Source organism: Pan paniscus, chromosome 12, assembly GCF_029289425.2.
Source record: "Pan paniscus chromosome 12, NHGRI_mPanPan1-v2.0_pri, whole genome shotgun sequence".
Taxonomy (NCBI): Eukaryota; Metazoa; Chordata; class Mammalia; order Primates; family Hominidae; genus Pan; species Pan paniscus.
The window spans coordinates 34,537,476-34,559,562 of NC_073261.2; the positions used below are offsets into that span (position 1 = coordinate 34,537,476).

Below are 22,087 nucleotides of genomic sequence, written 5' to 3' on the forward strand. Positions count from 1 at the left end.
TCTCAGCATGTCTCCCAGGCACAGTTCAAAGAGGGTTTTGCACGGAGCAGGGCAGGTAGGGGACAGGGCATTCCTGCAGAAGCCCAGGATGTGCATGTGGTAAGCATGACAAAGGGGGCTCAAGGGGCACTGCCAGCCTGCCCTGCTCTGACGCTGGACTTGCCACTCACCTGCTGTGGGGCCTCAGGCAAATCACTGAACTGTCCAGCCTGGATGATGGCAGCACCTCACTTGCCTTGCTGCTGGGAGTGTTGTGAATAGAGTAGGTTAGACTGTGGGCAGGACTTGGTGAATGGTAGCTGTGATTATCATCATGGCTGCACTGGGGACACCCCCAGGAGGCCTGAGTGGCACAGGTCTCTTGCTCACTCTATGTCCCCTGTGGACTCCCTTCCAGGCTGTGCAGTGAGTGGCAGCAGTGACCCTTGGGAAGTCTCATGGCTATGGCAGCAGGTGACAGGTGTGACAACAGGGAAGAGGGATGTGGTGACAGAGGTTGGGGTTCCCCTCTCCCACAGTCAGTTTCCCACAAAGGGCGGTGTCTGCCAGCAAGCCCCTCCAATGAGCCCCAAGCTGGGTTTCCCTCCACTCCACCCTGTCCCAGTGCAGAGCGTCTGACCTCAGAGGTAGACACACTGTCCCAGAGGTGGTCTAGGAATGGAGTCCCTGTGCCCTCCCCACACACAGGGAACATCCAAATGCCATTGTGGAAGGGTGGCCACCTCCCCAGGCTTGGTGGGCCTGGGGCCGATAGTGTGATACATTTGACCCCCTCCCAGCCCTGGATGCAGACACCAAGAGCAGAGAGACCTGGCAGTAGTCATGCAGCAGCGCACCACCCCACATCCCCAGCACAATCCAAAGCAGCCCCTCATCCCCACCGTGACCACCACAGCCTGAATCCAGGCGCCACCTGTTTCTGACCTGAACTCCCTCACAGTCCCTGCCTGCACTCCCTCCCTCCAACATCGCCTGCCCTTCAGTCTTCCAGAAAGCAGCTAGAGGGCTCTGTCTGTCCAACTGCAGAACAGGCCCTGCCTCCTCCTTGCCCCGTTGGACAGCTCACACCCTTCACCAGGCCTGACAGCGCTCTTGCCACTCCAACACCCTGGGTCCCAGCCGGGAGTCCGGGTCAGGGTTAAGGGTTCCTGATAGAGACACCGATTCCTGGAGGTCCAAAGAGCCTCAGGAGCTGGGCCAGCAATATGCAGCATCTATTATGGACACAGAACATTCCCATCACATGGCCGGGTACAGTGGCTCACGCCTATAATCCCAGCACTTTGGGAAGTAGAGGCAGGTGGATCACCTGAGGTGAAGAGTTGGAGACCAGCCTGGACAACATGGTGAAACCCCCATCTCCACTAAAAATACAAAAAATTAGCCAGGCATGGTGGCAGGTGCCTGTAATCCCAGCTACTCAGGAGCTGAGGCAGGAGAATTGCTTGAACCCGGGAGGTGGAGGTTGCAGTGAGGCAAGATTGCACCACCGCACTGCAGCCTGGGCAACAAGAGGGAAACTCTGTCTCAAAAACAAAAGCAAAAAACAAAAACAAAAGGACATTTCCACCACAAGTCATGGGGCAGGGGCCTGGCCTGGTCAGTGACCCTGTCCTAGCATGACAGCCCCCTGCACCAAGGAAGCTACCCAGTCCCGTCCACTGGGCCGGGTCATGCTGAGTGCCCTGGAGGGCATGGCCTCATCTCTCCCAGGCTCAGGGTCATAAGCTGAGCCCCCGGTCAGGGTCCTGGGGTGGTCCAACCATGACCCAGCCTCCCCTGTCTGTTAATCTGTCTACCCAAAGGCCCAAGTAGGCACCTGGAGGAGCAGGGGGCACCCAGCCAGGCTCAGACTGCTGGGAAGAACAGGGAGGGGAGTAGGCAGTGCTGGGCCCTGTCCCTTCCTCCCAGGGCAGGTCAGCAAGGGACGGTGGGCCCAGCCTCCCACAGGCAGATGTCCCCGGCTCGGAGGAAGACACCCTGCTGAGGTCCTGGGCTTCCATTTCCCATCCCTCCACCCTCGAAACTCACTGAAAGAATGTCCAAGCCCAGAGGCCTGGTTCTCACCCAAACAGTGTGAGAGCTGCACACACTAGGGGAAACTGATGCTAGAAAGTAGGTCAGCTGCCATGGTTGGCCTCAAACCCAGACCCCCTTCCTTGTGACCCTGATGGGCTTACCTGAGGCCTGGGGACAGTGGGGGCCCAGGAGAGCACCTCTTCCTCAGAAGACAGTTCTGGGCTGCACCCACTGGGGAGGAAGAAACAGACTTGTCTGCCTGGGAAATTCCCAGCCACAGAACTGGCTGGGCCCCCCCACTCTCCAGAGTGGCTCAGAGCCATGCCTGCGGCCCCCTGCAGCACTCCTCAGGGGGCCTCCGAATTGGGACTGGGATCTGGGGGTGGCCACCTCCAAGGAGGAGCAGAGGCAGGGAAAGAGCAGGAGCGGCCGGAGGACCCATGAGCTTACCTAGTCCAAGAGACCAGCCAGGGGGTGCCCAGCAGCCCTGGTGGACAGTGGGAGGCATCCGCACAGGGTGCAGGACAGGCAGGCCTCTCACAGAGATCCAGCCTGGCTGGGAGGATGGGGAAGCTGACGTCACAGCAGCAAGGAGGCGCACAGTGACTTGGCATGGTGACTCGGCCTGTCACCACATGACTAAAGTTCACGCAGCCCTGGCAGGGCCCTGGATGGCAGATGCTATGAGCTGGGGAAAGGGTTTCCTTCCTTTCAGACTCAGTTCCCTCTAAAGGGCACCGTCTGCCCACGAGCCCCTCCAGTGAGCCCCAGGCTGGGTCCCTCTGGCTCTCCCTGTCCCTGTTCAGAACATCTGAACGCACAGCCAGTGTCCCAGAGATGGCTCTGGAGGCGGTGGAGTAGTGGTGCCCCTGGCACTAGACCAGAACCCAGACTAAGGGGCCTCACCACACGCTGCTGTCAATGCTAAAGGTGTGTTCCGGGAACATGGCCTGGGGCCCTGAGTGCAGACTGGTTCTGCTGCCCATCCAGAAACATTAGCACCCCAGGCCCAAGGAACCACCTGAACAGCCCAGAAAGGCAGGGCCCAGAGAGGGCCTGAGCTGGCCCAAGCTCACAGAGCCCAGCAGTGCAGACTTGGCCACCTGGTAACTGCCCCAAGTTACTGCATGTTTCTGACCAGCCCACCAAGAAGTCTGAGCCAGGAACAGCTGCGGACCCAGCCCAGGGGACTTTGGACAGTGCTGCCCATTCCCCTGTGGCCCTCATCTGCCAACGATATGGGCCAGAGTCTCCCTGAGTCATGGCTCCCTCCCCTGATCCTGGCCTGCTGTGTCTACAGTGCCGGAGAGCCCCTGCAGCCTCCACCTGAGGTCTATTCCGTGCCCATAACACCTACCCCACAATTATCCTTCCAGGCTGCCCCAAGCTGACAGAAGGGGACATGAAGGCTGACCCAATATTGCTGCCTGCCTGGGTCACATAGGCCTGTCCTGTCATCCACTGCTCTCAAATGGGCTCTGGACAGAACCCACCAGACACACAACTGTGAGATCCTCAATAGCCCTAGGGTGGAGGTGCTATGAACAAGCTCTTTCTCAGGCTATTCCTCCCCCTGAAGATCAGGGTGACTGGGAAGATGACAGGGCAGGAACAAAGGCCCCATGACCTGTCCCTGAAGGCTAGACAGCCAACAGGAACATCAGGGGATTTGGCCCTGCTAAGTGGCTGCATTCCATGGCAGTCAGCCGGGAGGGGTCTAAAGTGGAGAGCCACAGGGCTCTGTCCCCTGCCCTGCTCAGCAGTTTCCTCTCTGCCTGAGAGCATATAAGACATGCATGTTCTCACTCATAGGTTGGAATTGAACAATGAGAACACTTGGACACAGGAAGGGGAACATCACACACTGGGGCCTGTCGTGGGGTGAGGGGATGGGGGAGGGATAGCATTAGGAGATATACCTAATGTAAATGACAAGTTAATGGGTGCAGCACACCAACATGGCACATGTATACATATGTAAAAAACCTGTATGTTGTGCACATGTACCCTAGAACTTAAAGTATAATTTTATATATAATACTATATATAATACATTTATATAATATATTATGTTATATAAATTACATAAATATAATAATTATATAATATATTATATATATATATATATATATATATATATATATATATATGACATACAGGATTCACAGCAGCAGGTGGGCAGGAAGAAAGTCTGAGTGGGTAAAGGATGGCCCAGATCCCTGCAGCTGACCCCAAAAGGAAAACCCTGGGCTGGGGAAAGTAGGGAGACAGAGCTGCCTTCAATGGGGCACAGCTGAGGCCTGGCAGCAGCTGAGGATTCCAGAGAGGGGAGACAGGAGGGGAGGCACTTTATCAAAGGACATGTTAATAGAGGTAGGGCCTACAGAATGAAGGAGGCTTTTCCTCACATGCTGAGTGTGTCACATTCTGTCCCAGTCAGCCCTCTACCCCCTGAATGCAGAGAGGGCACCTAGGGGGAAGTGGGTCTGGGGAAGCCATGTCACCTGAGGAAAGACTGCAGGGGCTGGCCTAGAAGTCTTCTCCAGACCCCACAGCTCTTGTCCTGGGCACATAGGGTCGTGAGTTCCCTGTCCCGAGAAATGTGCAAGCCTCACTCACCCGGAGACACTGACTCTGGTGTCAATACCACCCACTTCCAACACACGTGCAAGCACGTGCACACACACACAACTGAGCCTCATCTAGGCTGAGCAGAGCAGCTTCCCAGGATGCAGCAGAGGAGTAGGAGGAAGAGGTAGACAAGGCAGCCAGTCTAAGGTTTCCTGGTTAATCCTTCAACCCAGCTTGATGGCTTTGTCACCACAACCCCAGAGCCACAAGGGTGAAACCAGAGCACAGCCCCAATCCCATTCACAGGCAGGAAACTGAAGCTTAGACAAAAGGGATTTACTGAGGTCAGCTGGCCCCAGGAAGTCTGCAGACCTGCGGGTGAGCCTGCGACCCACCCACCCCTTACCCTGCCAGCCCCCAGCCTGGAGTCGCTATCCCTGGATATGAGAATGTACAGATCTCTGGCTGCTTCCCCAGGACCGTCTACACCCCTGGACTGGATGCTTACTACCCAGATGTGGAGTTGGAATCTGTCTCTCACAGTTTCCACCCTTGCGGCACAGAGTTGAGACTCAGAAAAAACACCCCTTCAGTAAGATTTGATAACCACTACCTGCTGGAAACCTGTCGAAAGAACTATATATATCCCTATATATATATATAGCTGAGAGGTGGCAGGTGCCCCCTGGAGTTGGGCAATGACCCCTCACACAACCGGCCCTGCCCCACCCCAATCCACAGCCACAAACAGAACCCAGGAGCGAGGCAAGCATGGCCCAAGGACACAGGGTCCCCCAACCCCATCACAGCTCTGGCTCTACTCCAGAGCTGACCCCCCACCCCCACTCAGGGCTGCCAGATCCTCCAGGGCCTGTTTGTTCATGCTGCACTCTTTCCTCTTAATTCCAAGAAGCCACGGCTCTCTCAAGAGCTTCTTCGCACAAGTCAGGTGACTCCCCCCAGCCCTCCTTCACCCACCCACATACCTCACCCAAACTCACATAAACTCATCAGCCAAGAAACAGAGGCCCCCCCAGCCCAGACCCAGTAGGATAAAGAACCCACGGCTCTCCCCTTCTGTGGGATCCCTCTGCAGGATGCGCCCACACAAGTCTTGCCCCCTTCACCCCGAAGTGCAACTCACTCCCACTGCACGGGTACATAAACCAAGGCTCAGAGAGGAAGAGGAACTCCTCTAGAGCGCAGCAAGCACATGGCAGAGCTGAGAATGGGACTCAGGCCTCCAGACACTCATGGGAGTGCCCTGACCTGAGCTTCCCCACCTATGATGTTCACCAGCTCAGAGAGGGTGAGTGGCGCCTCTGGGTCACACAGCACTGGGGCGCAGCCAACTGCTCTCACTTCTGGGCTCACCCGATGCCCGGTCTGGTCGTCCAGCAGCACACCAAAACCAAGCTAAGATTCCCTGCTGTGACCCAGCTCCTCCTTCCCTCCCCCAGTGGCCTGGGGGCGGGGCGGGGGGGAGGGGAGGCTTTAAAGGCACAGGAACTGCTGCAGGTGGGATGTGGGCTGGCTCCTGGTCCCATCCCTGGGGCTGTGTGATCTGGGACAGGTGCAGGCTGCAGGTCTCTCTGAGCCCGGTGGGGTCTCAAACCCTGAATGAGAGACCTGAACTCTGAAAGCCTCAGTGGGGCTGAATGAGGCTGGGTTTCAGCGGGAGGCAGATTAGACCAAAGGTTCCCTGGGAGATGGGGCCACAGAGCTGGGCTGCAGCCAGATGCCCATGACAGGAGGAGCTGGAGATGTAAGCATCTGAGGCCCCACAAGGTCTGAGGAGCCTAGATCACCTCTACAACCCCAGGGCAGGGGATGCTTCTCCTAACAGGCCCTCTCCCCAAATTTCAGGGCTATAGGCTGGGCTCTAGGAGCTGTTACTCCAAGGACCCTGCTCACCTGGACCGAAGGGAGTCACATGATCCAGGAGGGTCCTTCCTCAACCCCCAGTTTCGGGAGTCTGAGCAGACAAGCTGACCGAGGACCCCAGGCAATGGAAGCAGGGGGATGAGGCCCATCCATCCATCATGCCCTCACCTGCTCTGCCCCATTCAATGAGATGAGATGGGGTGGGTGCCCCCACTGGGCTGGCAGGCCGAAGCCTCTAAGCCCTCAGATCAAGGTCCACACATGGTCTGCAGCCTGCCAGAATTGTCACTCTTAGCAAGGCTAAGAGTGGCAACACAGCACCCTCCATGGCCCATCAGGAAGGACAGGCAGAGACAACAACGAATTGTAGGGATGTGAGAATGAGGGATGGAGAGGGCCTTAAGGCTACACTATGTGAGAAGTTGAAAGAACTAGAGATCTTTAACAGAGAAGGGGCATACATTTCATGTATTTGAAAGGAAATGATGCAGACTTCTCTTTGGTTTTTCCATGGGCAGATCTCAAAAGGGAAATTACAGGAAAGTGAACTTTTCAACAATCAGAGCTGCCCAAAAGTGGAACTGAGGCTTGCGGAGTGAGTAGCTCTCCCTCCCTGGAAGCATTCTGGCAGAGGTTGAGTGCCACCTGTGAGGGAGAGGAATAAGGGCTACACCATGGGGTCGAGGAAGGGCCAGAGGAGGAATGATTCAGTTTGGAGATAGGAAAGGCTTGTCTGGGCTGGGCTGGGAGCTAAGGAGGAAGGGGGATGCAGATGCATAAGACCAGAAAATGCCTTCTAGGTAGGAACTCTGGGTGTGGAGCTGGTGTCAGCCCAAAATTCAGGGTGCAAACTGCAAACCCAGAAGAAGATTCAGGAGCTGCCACGAACCCTGCCTTGCCACATTCTGCTAACCACAGCTGCCCTGCTCCTTGGTGAAGATGCTATCCACAGAAGCAGAGTCAAGGATGCTTCCATGAGTCTGCCGTCAGCATCAGGACCCACTGCAGGTAAAATGGATGGGATTGCAGTGTGCTAGGGTGATGGTCTGTGTACCTGCACCCACACTCAGCATGCACCTTGCAGACAGTCTCTCCACACCAGCCCCACAGAGCCCCACCCACCCCCAGGCAGTCTCTGCACTAAACCCACTGGCCCAGGACAGCCGTGCCCTGCGGCCTTACCTGGCTGTTTCACAGTGACTTCTGTGCGCCCAGAAACCTCCTCTGCCAGCTTGTACCAGGCGTAGTTGGGGCTCAGCAGCCACTACTCCACGTGGCAGCAGTAGCTGCCGCTGTCGCTGACCTCGGCTCTCTGGACGGTGAGGCTGAACAGGCCCCCCGACACATGCCTCTCAAACTGGAGCCTGGCTCTCAGGCCCTCCTCCTCCGCGTAAGTACTGTATTCGAAGGCGGAGTTGTGGGTGGTCTTCAGGATAAGCTTGCCGTTGGCATCTGAGGGCTTGTGGACGTACCAGAGCACTGCAAAGTGGGAGTTCTGGCTGGTCTGAGACTTGACTGAGCAGTTCAGCTGAATGGGCTTGTTTTCCACCAGGGTGAGGGTCCTCTTCGATTTGCTCACCTGCAGCTTTGTCACTGCAAAGGAAAGGGGAACACAGGAATCACCACAGACTCCCAGAAACGTGGCCCATCCACCTCGAGGCTCTGAGTCAGTTTTCCTCCAGCACAGTTCCTGGCGGATTTAACACCGACTGGCTTCAGTGTGAGGAAGGCAGCACGGAGCCCAGGCCACCGCTAAATATCCTTCCCTGTCTCCTCCTTGCCATGCGCCTAGCTTAGGCCTTCACCATCTCTCCCCTATCCACTGCCTGCACAGCCCACCATCACAGGGCCTCTGAGGGTGATCCTGCTGAAATACAAATCTAGCTATATCAGGTCTCTGCTTGAAAAGTTTAATGGCTCTGAACTACCTACGGGCTAGAGAGAAACAATTCCTTTTCACAGCACAAAGTCCCTTCAGGATCTGGCCTTCACCCAAGTGTCCTGACTCATCTCTCACGACTCACCCTCAGGCACCCTCCACAGGCACACGCCCCTGGTGCAGTTTCCCTGAGTGCTGGCCTTTGCCCTTGCTGTCCTCTCTGCCTGTCTCCTTCTGCCACCTCCCACCCTCACCCTTCTCTCCACGTATCCCTCATTCCCATCCCCCTGGGCTCCATACCCTTCCTCAGCACCCTCTATATATCTCTGGTCTGTGTGTCCTCACATCTCTCTCCCATATCCTAGATGGTGAGCTCCCCCAGGGCAGGGATCAAGCTCTTTCCACTCAATCAACCAGTATTTACGGAGTACCCACTCAGTTTCCCACAGGATGCTAAGTGCTGGGGATGCCCTGAAGAGTAAGCCAGAGTCCCAGCCCTCATGGGGTGGACGGCCTAGCGGACATTCTTATCGCTGCACCCCCAGAGCCTAGCACAACACCTGGGCCAGGAAAGCATTTGATCAGTGTTTGCTGAAATAGGTGAATGAGTGGGTGAGCGAATGAGAGCACATTGGAGAAACACGGCAACAGGTAATTAGAGGATGCTGCGGGGGTGGGGAGAGGGGGCTTCCTCTAGGGGAGTGAGAGAGAAGGCTGAGAAGACAGTAAACCACGGGACAAGGCAAAGCCAACTGCAATCCTCCCTTCTCCTCACTGTCCCGCTCCAAAAACAGACAAGAGGGCAGCCTGTGGAGCGCCTCCCCAGCAGCTAATTAATGACGATGTTCACCTTGCCAGTGGCAAGAAGCCAAGGTCTAATGAAATCCATCTTAGGAAGGTGATTTGAGATCTCACCCACCCCGTCATCATTAACCTTGGCTCTGCATTCCCCCACCCACGCCTCTCCTGCTACTAAAAATGAAAACAAACAAACAAACAAACAAACAAAACAATTCTAAGTTCCTCTTAGGGAACTAATAGCACAAGCATTGTTCCACCTCCACCACTCTCTTCACACTTAGTTTTTCTGCCACAGGTGACCAAACCACTTCCCAGCTGAGAAAGAAAGCAGGGGCAAGGTGCAGATTCCACCCAGGGACAGTAACCTAGGCCTCCTCCAACCGAGCTTGTGTGGAGGGCAGGGGCAGGGGCAGGGGCAGGGGCAGGGCAGGGATGCCTGGCCAGGCTCCAGCACTCTGCTGGTCAGACTCTTGTCTCTTTAGTCCAGCTCAACCCCAGGAACTGCATCCAGACCCAGGACCCAGCCCACTGGTCATGACCCTGGCCTGCCAGCTGGCTTAAGCTTGGTTTGGCAGCATCAAGGGTTGATTGAGTCCCATGCATCACAGAACCAAAACTTGTGAAAGCCACAGACTGCCACTTGGTCTCCCTGTAACACACAGACACATGTTCTGAATGGATGGAAGGATTTAGCAAGCCAAGGTGTGGCAAAGTCCAGTTCCCAATGCCATGACTGAGCAACACTGCGGAGCATCTCCCAGCGGTGAATCAGACACTCTCTCCAGGAAGACTTGTTGAATTCACAAACCCACAGACCTTCTCACGCCATCAAGAACACACCAGGCACCACTTAGAGAGAAATCCTGTGTGCCACGGCCCCACCCTCCCGGGTTCATCTTTTTTGTTAGCAAGTCCAATCTTCTGCCTTCTCCCTTCTTCAAATGCAGAAAGTCCTCTAGGGCACACTAGGAATCCAGGACAGGGTTTACCATTAAGCTCCCAAGCTCTGGAAGCTAGATTTGCATTCGCTTGCCAGTCGACTTTTCAGATTGGACTCCTATAATACTTGAAACAACCGGCTCCCTTTTCATTCTTTTCCAACCCAATTCACCGCATGCAAATGATATCTATATCAGTGCAAATGACACCACCTGAATTATCTGGTTCTTGGCCAAAAAAACTGGATTGTTCAGCATGGAGTAGAAAGAGCTTTAAAATGTATTATTAATTGGGGCCGGATTATTTTTGCAACTGTTACTAAGGAAACCTCAATTGCAATAGTAACTGCATATGTTAAACTGGAATCCTGTGACTAAACTTCTATTCAGTCACATGGTCTGAGAACAAGAATTCAAGGAAGAGAAATGTTCCAAAGCATTTCCATTTTTTTTCCTTCCCATGTCAAAATATTGTGAAGTGTTGAGAAGCTTGAAAGAGAGGCATTTTTTAAATTTGGTGCATGTCTGACAGGTGGGCAAGGGGTCAGCTCCTATTCTATGCTCTGGATTTCCTCCCACATCTCCAGGGCAGGTAGGACCTTTCCTGAGGCACAGGGGAGACTGGAATCTCCACATATAATTAGGGAGCCCTCCCATGTCCTGCCAGAGCCCTGCCCTGGGTGGTGTACAGCTTGCGTGCACCACCTTCCTCCACAGAGCTAGGAGAGCCCTGCCCACTTAGAGACCACAGGTGTTTTCATCTGCAAAATAAGAACAATGTCTCTATCTCCATTAGGTGTTTTGTGCAGACTAAAAGCAATTGTCTATAAAAAGAGTTTAGCACAGAACCTGGTATATAACAAACACCCAGTGAATTTTAGCTATTCTCATTCCTTTTTGGTTTCTGTGCCTTGTCCCAAGTTCAAAGTTCAACACTTAGATTGGGAGTTGTCAAGCATAAGTGGCAATCTTCCTGCTCAAAGTGCTGTTCTCAGACCAGCAGCACTGGGAGCTTGTTAGAAATGCAGACTCTCAGGCCCCACCCCAGACCCAGTAAGTCAGAATCTGCACTTTAACAAGATCCCCAGGTGATTCACAAGTAGGTTCAAGCCTGAGAAACCCTGGACTTGGCCGTGTGAGTGAACGGGCTTTGAGAGGCCATAAATGCAGACATGAAAGAAAAGAGTGAGGCTTGGTTAACCCCCAACAGTGAATTGGCAGGAGGAAGAAAGAATCCAGCAAGAGACAGGAAGAGGGCCCAGAGCTGCTCCAGCTCACGCCAGCAGCTGCCTTCACAGCAGCCCCCAGGGGCCAGGCCCTGCTTTGAGGGAGTGGCCCTTTCTTTCTGCAGCTGGAGAGTTTCCTTCCCAGGCTTGTGATTAAAACTTGGAAGATCTGTGTTTTGTATGGTAGGAGAGGCTGTTGTGTTTGTTACAAGCCAGGATAGGGTGGTTTCAAGGTGAGACATCAGGAAGAGGGAAGAACTCCACAGCGGAGACCAGCAGCAGCTTTCTCAGCCAGCCTACCCTCCCTTCACATTCCACTCTGTGCGTGCTCTTCTCACTCAAAACTCATTTATTTCTTCAATAAAGGATTTCCTTATGCTCCACTATAGCTGTTACTGCTGCCTTACAACGAAGGTAATTTTTAAAGTCTTCTCTTTCTTACAAAAGTCTAAGCATATGCAGGGCAGGGACTCTGACCCAATCATTGTTAAACTAATCAATGAATGGTTGAATAAATGTGGTTACTTTTTAAAAGGAGGGGCAATTCTGATTTTGATAGAAAAGAGAACATTTCAAAAGGTATGTGACCTCTGAGCTAGGCCCTGAGAAACAAGCGGAGAAGGAGAGTGAAAGGGCACGCCAGAGAGAGGGGACAAGTGAAGAAAGATGACAACTACCCTGTGCACTCTATTCAAGGAGGAGCAAGTGCTCAGGTATAGTGGATGAGGTTAGAAAGGTAAGCTTCGGCCACACTGCAAGGGACCTGCAGCTTGTACTTGATCCTGACCACCTGTGGCCCTCAGGGTGCATGCCATGGATCTGCAGATCAGCATCACCTGGGAATTTGCCAGCCCCTGCTGAGTCAGAAAAACTGCGAGTAAGGCTCAGCAACCTGCAGGCTCACGAGCCCTCCAATTGATTCTGATGCACATTCAAGTTTGAGTAGCAACAGCTGTGCTGCTGAGGTGGTTGCTGGTAAGTCTGGAGAAGGCGGTTTCTGTGCAGTGGTGTGAGCAGCAGCCAGAGTGGCAGGTGCAAAGAGATGGGCACTGAGGGAGGAAGACACTGCTCTTTATTAAAGACAACAGACAGTAATGCTAGAGATAGAGGCGGCCAGTGGCTGCGGCAGGAGAGATGTTTCAAGTGGAGAGAAGCAAGTCAGATGAGAGACGAGGAAAGAATGCAGGGTGAGCTGCATGGGAAGCCAGTGGCACAGGCGCCTGCCAGTCAAACTGTTACTACCCCTGAGTCCCTCTGTCCTTAACACCCCTTGGCTCCCTGCTCTCTCCACATGACCATTCCCTATTTGGGCCCTCAATGATCTCTTTCTCAGGCTCTTATAATTGGCCTGCATATGACACTCCCTCCCTCTCGGCCTAGCCACAGCCAGGGGATTTCCCTAAATGGCAAATGGGGCATGCTACTGCCCACGGCTGCCCACCCCACAGCCCGTGACAGCAGTTCTCAATAAGGCAGCTAATTGCAAGCAGGTCTCTGGTTGCCATATTGATTTGGGGAGGGGTATATATTCAATGGAATAAAGCCATTAAAGATGTAAAATCGTATCTGGGACAACTCCATGCAACAAAACTCTGCCTCGTGTCCTGTGTGACTTTCGAAGGACATTCATATGGGCAAAAATTATGCCTCTGAGCCTAGAACCTACTTTCATTTTACTATAATCACGATACTTTTATTTTGCATGGTTTTAATATATGCCAGGTCAGTCAAGAGAGGATTTTCCTTTGTTTTGTTCAGAATTGTAGCAAGAGTTACTCAGGACTTCAGAAACCCTGTCAGGATGGCAGTCCTGCTCATGGTGCCAAGTCTGATACGGTGACTGTCAGTGTGCATTTAGGGACAGCGTTGACTGTGACTGTGCCTCCTAGCATAGCTGTCCTGAGCATTTACACATTGAAACACATTATTTTACTATGAACTACTTAAAAAAAAAAAAAACTTTCTTTATCCCACAACTAGGACAGTATAGCAAATTTTAAAGATATGATTAGGAATGTTATATTGTATATGAATTTCATTTCTGGGTAAAGGGAATATTATAAATTATTACAAAAATGGAGTATATGATCTGGGTATGAGCTAAAGTCCTAATTTCTGAGTTTAGGATATTCTTATTAATTTAGCAAACTTTCATCTGGTCCTATGTGCTCAGCACTATTCTAAGCACTTTATAAATATTAACTATTTGGTCCTCACCAATCCTATGAAATAAATATTATTCCCAATTTTATAAAGACACTTGCCCAAGGTCACACAGCTGGCTTAGTGGTAGAGCTGGGATTCAAACCCAGGCCGTCTGGTCTGTCCTTGCTTTTAGCTATTACATATGCCCACCCTCACCCCATGCTCCCATGTACAAAAGGGACTTCTTGATCCCTGCCAGCTTGCCTGGGGGTGAACCCCTCCCAGACCCCATGCTTTAGTCATCTCAAGATAAGCATGCTGCTCCCACCCTCCATGACTATCTTTATTCACACTCTTCTCTGAGCCTGAAATGCTCCACTCCTCCTTCCCAACCTCCCACCCTCACCCCTACCCCATTCCCTCCTCACGCCCCCTGCCCCCTGCCCTGTGCTGGCTCTGCCTCCACACCTGTAATGCTTTTCTGCTCTCCTCTGTCCCTAGGCCTGCTGCCTCCCACAGAGCCCGCAAGGCAGGAACGTGACACACCCATCTCAGCAGCCTCACCAGCATGGCAACCTGGCACTTAGTAGGTGCTCGATGCATGCAGAGAGACAGGGAGGGAGGGGCAAGGGGAAAGCAGCAAGAGTCTGCAGGTGGAAATAGCTAATGAAGGTTACCCAGATGCGCCCTACCCTGCCTTACCTGTCTGCAGGCAGGGCAGTTACCCTGGCTCGTTGATGCCAATAACAAGTGCCCCGGTGTTACCATGACTACAGGCCTGAGGCATCTGGGAGGGGCTGGGCTCTCCTCTTAGGGCTCTTGCACTCACGCCCATTCTATCTTGGCACAGACAACAGGCAGAAGCCACCTGGGATGGAAGAAGGAGAACCCCGGACTCCCCTGAAAGAAGGCAGAGGCCAGTCTTCTGAGGGATGGGGCAGTCATCCCTCAGAATGTGAAAGGAGAGCCAGTGTTCACATGCTCTGGACTCATGGAAGTCAAAGAAAAGCCCTCTGCTATCCCAATCTGCCAGGTCAGCAATAAGAAATAGAAGAAAACCGATTTGGCGACATCCAGAGGGTATTAAATATTCATCCTGAGTGTCCATCAGTAAAATCCCAGCAGAATACACCCTCTGACAGGTCAGCTTTCCACCACTGGAGGCTGTCCTCATGGAAGCTTGTTTATGGCTTTGTCAATTTTAATAGCCAAACCAAGATATTGTTGTAAACATTTGGAAAATGAGTGCTGACATTTCCCTTACTGCTTCTGTATTTAGGGATGTGTAATTGGAGGGCGTTTTGAGCTAAAGAAAATCAGAAGGAAGCAAGGCAATTATGCTTTACAATTAAAAGAGAAAACTGATTAAGAGCTAACAATCAAATATGTGAACTGGCTGAAAGTCTTGCCTAAGCATCCCTTGAGGGGTCACACTATGTGATCAATGAGGATCAGACTAAGCTAGATCAATGGCAACATGACAGTGATGGCATTCCTTGAAGATTCTGTTGGGGATGTGCATATGCAACAGGAAGCACACACAGGGCATGGTCAAATAACAGATCCACAAGTCAACTGTGCCATCCAACCAGAGATTCTGATGAATACTGATATGGGGGCAGGATCAGCAGGGACGAGTCTGGGGCACAGACCACAGAGAAGCTTGCTGTGATAAATGATATCACAGCAGTGGAAGGCTGATGGTAAATGGACCAGCATGAGTGAGTCAACAGTCCCTGGGTTCCTATTTGATTCTGATGGAATACGAATATTTAACACAATATTCTTTAAAACGGGGGTAGCAGGGGACACTTCTATGGACGACACCAGAGCAGGGCTAAGAATCTATGTTTTGAGGGGCAAGGTACGCAGGGAGAGCAAAAGAAGAGAGGACAGCGCTGGTTCTGAGCTCTGGTATCCCCAGGTCTTAGAGCCACCTTGTGGCAGAAGCTGGAAGAATCAGGAGTTAAAAGAGGCACAAGATAAAACTTCTATACCATGAGCAAACTGTGTCTTGAGGAACCTCTACCAGTGTCTTATGACCCCAACTTCCAAAAAACAAATTTAAGGATTTGCTAAAGGGGATTAGGAAATCAGGAGTGGTTAACCAGAGAGAGGAAACATTAAATACAAGCATATGGTACCAAAGAGGATTCCTGAGAAGAAAAACACTTGTCTAGAACATATAATAATAAAATTAGGAACTTGGACTCTGGAGCCAAACTGCCTGTCTGGACTTGAATCCTGGCTCTGCCACTTACTATGGCACACTGGGCAATTTATGTAACTTCTGTGTCAGTGTCCTCATCTGTGAAGTTGGGTTAAATGGTCCCCCTCACAGCACTGCATGGATTAAGAAACAAGGAACTAAGTTATTATGTGTAAAGCATTCCCAGTGGTTTACAAGAAATGCTCAGTGAATATTAGCTGCTACTGTTGTTACTACCAGTAACACTAGTGCCATAACTCCTCCACATCATCAATCTACAAGGAGAAAATTCTTCTGTAAAGGACAGCATTAACTGAATGCAGAAAGAAGAATCTCTGATTACATAGCCTTTAAAAAGGTCAAAGTCTCCCTACCACAATTACTTTTTAACAAGGCACACCTGGATTCAAATCCCAACTTCCCCCACTCACTAGGTGTTTAATTTGAGGAACTGAGAACCTCTCAGAGCCTCTGTTACTTCATTTATAAAATGGGAAAGCAATATGTTCCTCCCAGGGTTGCAGTGAAGATTAAGTGAGATAATATACACCAAGTGTGCAACAGTCTCCAGCGCACAGTCAGCTCTCATGTATTTTTCCACTTCTATTTCCCCAAAATGAATGCACCAGCACCAAAGTATATAAGAAAGAGTAAAAACTCTTATGAAGCTCTCTGGAAAATATTAAGTGCTAAATGCATAAATATTTAATAGAGGAGAGACAGTAACACTTAAGGGGATGCACTCTCCTGGTGCCTCAGCTGCCCTCTGGGAGTCCTGCACGGCCTCAAGCACCCACCTTTGCTCTTCCTAGCCTCCAAAGGGTCATAAAAGTATATTACTGTGCACCTTTAAGTAGAGGCCTCATAACAGCCCAAGTACAGTGATACTCATAAGTCTCCTCTGCCAACCACTGTTCATTCTCATTTTACAGTGAAAACACAACAGAAACCAACTCGAGACACCCAAGACACAAAGACAACCTCAGAGCAGATCTGGGGTCTCCCAACCCTCCAGCTACTTTACCCAGGAGGCAATTATGGTATAAAGGAAAACATTTGCTCTATGGAAGTCAGAGATACCTGGGCTCCAATCTCAGTTCAAATCTCAGTTTTGCCCCTTAACCAGCTGGCTTGCCTCCATCAAGATTCCTGACCACTTTGAGCCTTGGTTTCCTCATTAGCAAAATAGGGATACAAACACCTACATTATTAGGTTGTTGGATAAATTTAAAAAAGAAAACATGAGTAAAGCACTAAGCACAAACCTGGCATCCAAGAGGTACTTCATACATATTTTTCCCTGTCTGCCTTTAGTAACACCATAAATTAATCCAAATAATTAGAACCTTCAATGAACTAATTCTGTATTCTTCCCTTAGGCACTCCAGTCTTAGATTCCAAGTAGTACCAGAAACAGGCAAATACTAGGGATGGATTCAAAAAGGCAATGTCAGACAAGGTCTTGAGGTCAGCATCTCCTCTACCTTCTGTAGCTGCAGAACCATGTGATGGGCAATGCTGCTCAGAAAACTGACTTTGAGAGCCACAGGGGACCAAAAAAGGTGCAATTACAATCCTAATGTCCCACTCAATAACGCAGGCAAGTGGGTACCTCGACATTTTCCACAACAAGGGTTCACATAAAATGGGGTCTCTGCTTAACCTTCCATTAACCTGAAAATCCACTTAAGTAAAACAGCCTCTTCCCTGAGCCTCTTGTCAGTCAAAGTTTAGGCTCTCGTTGGCCAAGGGAACAGTCTCATCATTTATACAACTCACTTGTTCCAAATCTGGTACAGAACAGAACTCTGTTATGGGGTTGGAAGAGGTGAAGGAGAAACCCAAAGGTTACCGTTATTTAACCTCATGTTGCTGAAAACAACATTGTGGCCACCTAAAGTAGTCGGGCAGACCAGGTCAGGCCCTAACCATGGCTGTTAGTGGGCAGAAAAATCCCTTTGGCAAGGCGTTCCAGCCATCTTTGCAAAGTCAAACCCTTGCCCTTGCCTGCACAGGTGTCTGTTCTAGCCGAGGCATGGGCTGGGTGAGGGAAGGAACACAGGAGCCTACTGCCTGGGCTCCACCCTCCACCAGCTTCTAACCTGGCAGGAGACAAGGACAAATGGAGGAAAACCATAAGAGCTGCATGTACTTAACTCCTCCCGCATGTCAGCGGAAGAGCCTGATGAAGGCGAGAGTGTTTGCAGAAAGCCCCACTGACTAATGCTCCCCAAATTAATGCATCCTGATGATCCGCTTTGAGACAGACTCAGCCTCCATAGAGAAAGGAGCTCAAATTCAGGGCCCATACAACTGGACAGGGCCTGGGTGCAGGCAACATTGTGGGAGACAACCGGGGTTCAAATCCTGGCTCCACCATTCACTAGGTACATGACCTTAAGCTAGTCACTTAAATCTTTCCTGGGGTTGTTGTGCAATTCTAATAGAATAACTGACCTTCAGCACCTCATGCAAAGAAGATGCTCAATAGGTGCCTATTACCCTCCCTCTTTACTCACAATTTCCTTGTCTATGAACAGGAGACAATGATATCACTTCCACATAATTGTATGAGGATTACAGGAGATGAGGTTAAGTAAAGAAAAGGGCTTTCTTTAAAACAATTGGCCTGTGCATTTCACAAATGTCCATGTCTACAGACACACACATACACACACACACACACACACACACAAACACACAGGTTAGGGAATTGTTCTAGATTAAAGGAGTCTAAAGAGACAGGATAACAAATGTGATGTGTGATCCCTGGTTGGATCCTAATCTGAAAGGGAAAATTAAAGGGCATGATTGGGACAACTGGGGAAATGTAGGTGATAGGACTACACTAACGTAAAACCCCAAGGGTGTGGTAATGGTGCAGTGGGTGGGTAGGTTCTTAGGAGTTACATGCTGAAGTACTTAGGGGGAAGTGTCCCAATGTCCACAGCTTTCCCTCCAATGGCTCAAAAACAACAACAAACATACACACAGAGGAAGAAAACAAATGCCGTCAGACAACAACTGGCTATCAAGGAAAGGAAATACAAGTGTCCACTGCATGATTCTTAAAACTTCCTATTGATTTGCAATGTCTCTAAATGAAGAGCTGGGAAAGGGGGAAGTGATGCTAAGGGCTCCATGCACACTTTTCTTTTTCCCTCACGTCTGCTCAGGCAGCATGGGCACATAGCCCACAGGTCCTCAGCACTCACCTGGCTGCAGCACCCTGATCACCAGCAGGTTGGAGGTCCTCTCCGCCAGTTGCGTCCAGGTGTTGTTGCAGTTCTTCCGCCACAGCTCTGCCACACACTGGTACTTGCCTGCTTCCGTGTCACTGGCTCGGCTGATGCTTAGGCGGATGTTGTTGCTGGACTCAGCCTTCTCGGTGGCAGTTCGGGTTCGGAAGCTGGAGGACCTGTCCCCCCACTGGACCCCTCCGTCCCGGGTGAAGGTCACCAAGTCATGGAACTCCACCGTGCCCACCAGCTGGAAACGCCATGTCACTGACACGGGGACCTGGGCAGGGTAGTGGGGTTTGATGATACACTGCAAGTCAAAGGAGTCGCTGTAGATCACCCCCAGTGTCCGGGAGATGGCTGTGACTGCGAAGCCCATTTCTGGAGAGAGAGCAGAGAGATTCAACCAGAGGAGGCATGTGGCTTTCTCAGGGCAGTATGACATCAGCAATGGGGCAGCTGGCAAAGCAAGCAGTGTGGAGCAGAGGCTCTCGGGGCCCCTTTTGAGCTCTCAGGCTAGTGTTGCTTTTAGTATCCTGCTGAGGCCCAGTCCAAGAGTTTCCAAGACTCCAAAGAAAGGCCCACCACAATTCCCCCTGAGCAGCACTAGCCTAACCCTTCCCAATGAGATCCTCGTGCATTTGCTCCTCCCCTGGAATTAGACATCACAATCCTCTCAGGGACTGATTGCATGTAGGCAGGGTTGCTCCTAGAAATCTTGAGATTCCATGAGAAAACAGGAAAAGAAAACCCCAAAGCCAATTTCCTCCATTGCACAGGAGGAAAACACAACCACACGGCCCCAACACCTCTTTTCCTGGTCCCTTAGTGCACTGGTGCTGAGAAGGGAAGCAGATGGAGTCGGCCTCCAGTCCCTTTCTCACGTCCCTCATGAAATCCAAGAACAGAGCAGGTGGGGACCTCCAGTGGGGTGGGACAATTGTCCTAAATGCAGGGTTCTGCAGTCTCAGTGGCTGTGGGTCTCTCAATATTCCTTAATGGGCAGCACTGCTAAGCTCTAATACTGACTCCTCAATATGAGTACCTCAGAGTTCCTTCAGCCTGGAAATACTGTTTAATATTCATACATTGATCACAATCATAAAGCTAACAGTAGCCAGTATTTATTGAGCACTATCTAGGTGCAAGCATGGTGCCAACTGCTTTGCTCTCATCATGCTCCACTGAATCCCCAAAACAACCCTGTAGAACAGGCAGGCTTGTCATCTCTTCCTGCAGATGTAGAAACTGATGCAGAGAGAGGTTAGATAAATTGCCCAATATCAAGCATTTGGTAAGTCAATGACAGAGTTAGTCTCCAACCACATGTAACTGATTCCAGGGGCCTTTTTAGGTTGCTTTACCCATGGAAAGCATAACACAGTGGTTAAAGGTCTAGACTCTGGAGCCAGCAGCCAAGCCTTTGATACTTCCCAGCTGAGTGACATTAAAGTTACTTAACTTCTCTCTGCCTCTGTTTTCCAATCTGTAAAATGAGTCTCTGTGAAGATTAAATAAATCAGTGTTTATAAATATTACAAATAGTACCTGGCACATGAGATATACTATATTTTGTTAAATATTTTGTTAAAAAATGAAATAGAAATTTTTAAAAAGTACTTTAAACTCTGTAATGGGAAAGACTGGCCACAGGATGAATCTTTTGGCTTTCTATGGTGAGGTTAAGTTGGCAAATAGGTAGGTACAATTTGCTGAAAACTCTGGACCTTTGATTTGGATTTCATGAGCTATCTCTATATACCCTTTAAAAAAGTTTATGACACGGAGGCCCATCCTTAAACATGAAGCACCTCTGACAGTCACTGTGCACCTGTGTGTAGTAGGTGTTGCATGAGGGTGGTGTAGGACAGAACCTCAGGGACAGGACCCACACCAGGTGCTCCTGGCCTCACACCTGAAGGGGAGAGAGCTTCCCCAAGCAAATGACTTTGTCTAGTCCTGACACAGGCACATGCCACAGTCACAGAGCACCCAAGCTGCTCTAACTGAACAGCCATAATGGCCCATTGTACATTTGGGACCCGCATCTAATTATACTGATATGAAAATTCATGTGTGTCATTGTTAACTTTAGACTGAAAAGACAACCTTAATTAGTCTAGAGTGCCCTCCCATTCTTCCTTGTTCAGTCCTTTGGGCCACCTGATTATGGCTGTAGCCAGAAGTATCTCAGTGGTGAAGATCAGGTGAACAGTGCTGGCCTCCAGATCCCAGGGCAGAGCCCCTCAGTGCCCCTGGCTGTGAGAACCACCAGACATATGGTGAGTAAGAAAAAACTCAGGGGATAACCTGATACCATAAATTACTTCTAGAGAAACAATCCTCACTAACTCTAATCACTCATTGGACATTCCTAACCTTCCAGGATGGTTAAAAAAAAAAAAACACCAGTACTGGACATCCAAAAGTTGTCCCCCAAGTTCCATCTGACTGGGTCCACACAGGTGCTGAGTATGGACACAGGAACTGAGCTGATCAGGAAACGCAATCACTGGAGGAAGTTTCTAAGACAGAAATCTGAGCCATATAATTACTGCAAAAAGCAGGTCAATCTTTAGGATTAAGCTTTAGAAAACAAATGTAATTCTAATCTCAGAGGGGTAAGAAAATGGAGGACTCTGTTAAGGACAAAAACCACTCGGGGCTGCCATCTTTACTGGAAGTATCCAAAAGCACCACCATCCCGACCTGCAAGGAAGGTGGTGACACAGTCCCAGGGAGTGGGACATAAAGTTGCTGAGGACAACCGATGTCTCCTGATAAACAGGAAGACCTGACATAACAAGTTTCTTTCCCAGCAAAGTCACAGACTGGTCGTTTAAAATCTAATATACTGATTATATCCAGGCAGATAAATGTTGATAGAAGCCTCTTTACCCCAATGAGAAGCAAATCTAATCTTCCTTGGTTTTAGCAAATCTCAAGGTATCTTTTCATTCCATGCTAATGAGGGAATAGCTTTGTGAGGTATGGGCCCCATCAGGTAGTAGAAACTTCTAGCCTTAGGCAAAGTATTTAATGTGTCTCAGTCTCAGTTTCCTCCATAAAATGAAAGTGTCTGTCACTTGGCTAGGTGGGGATTCAATGGGACAACTAAGCTTAAGTGTTAAGGATTAGCCAGGAACATAGTAAATGCTAAATAAATGACAACAGAT

General features: G+C 50.4%; 1 protein-coding gene across 1 annotated transcript in view; it reads right to left on the reverse strand.

Annotated features, from left to right (window-relative positions):
* Positions 1-7,141: 7,141 nt before the first annotated feature.
* LOC117978850 (immunoglobulin superfamily member 3-like) overlaps positions 7,142-22,087 on the reverse strand; it is a 31,307-nt gene continuing 16,361 nt past the window's right edge. Inside the window, 3 exon segments of the mRNA XM_063594525.1 lie at positions 7,142-7,224; positions 7,657-8,067; positions 18,888-19,292. Of these exon segments, the coding sequence (XP_063450595.1) occupies positions 7,142-7,224; positions 7,657-8,067; positions 18,888-19,292 (899 nt within the window).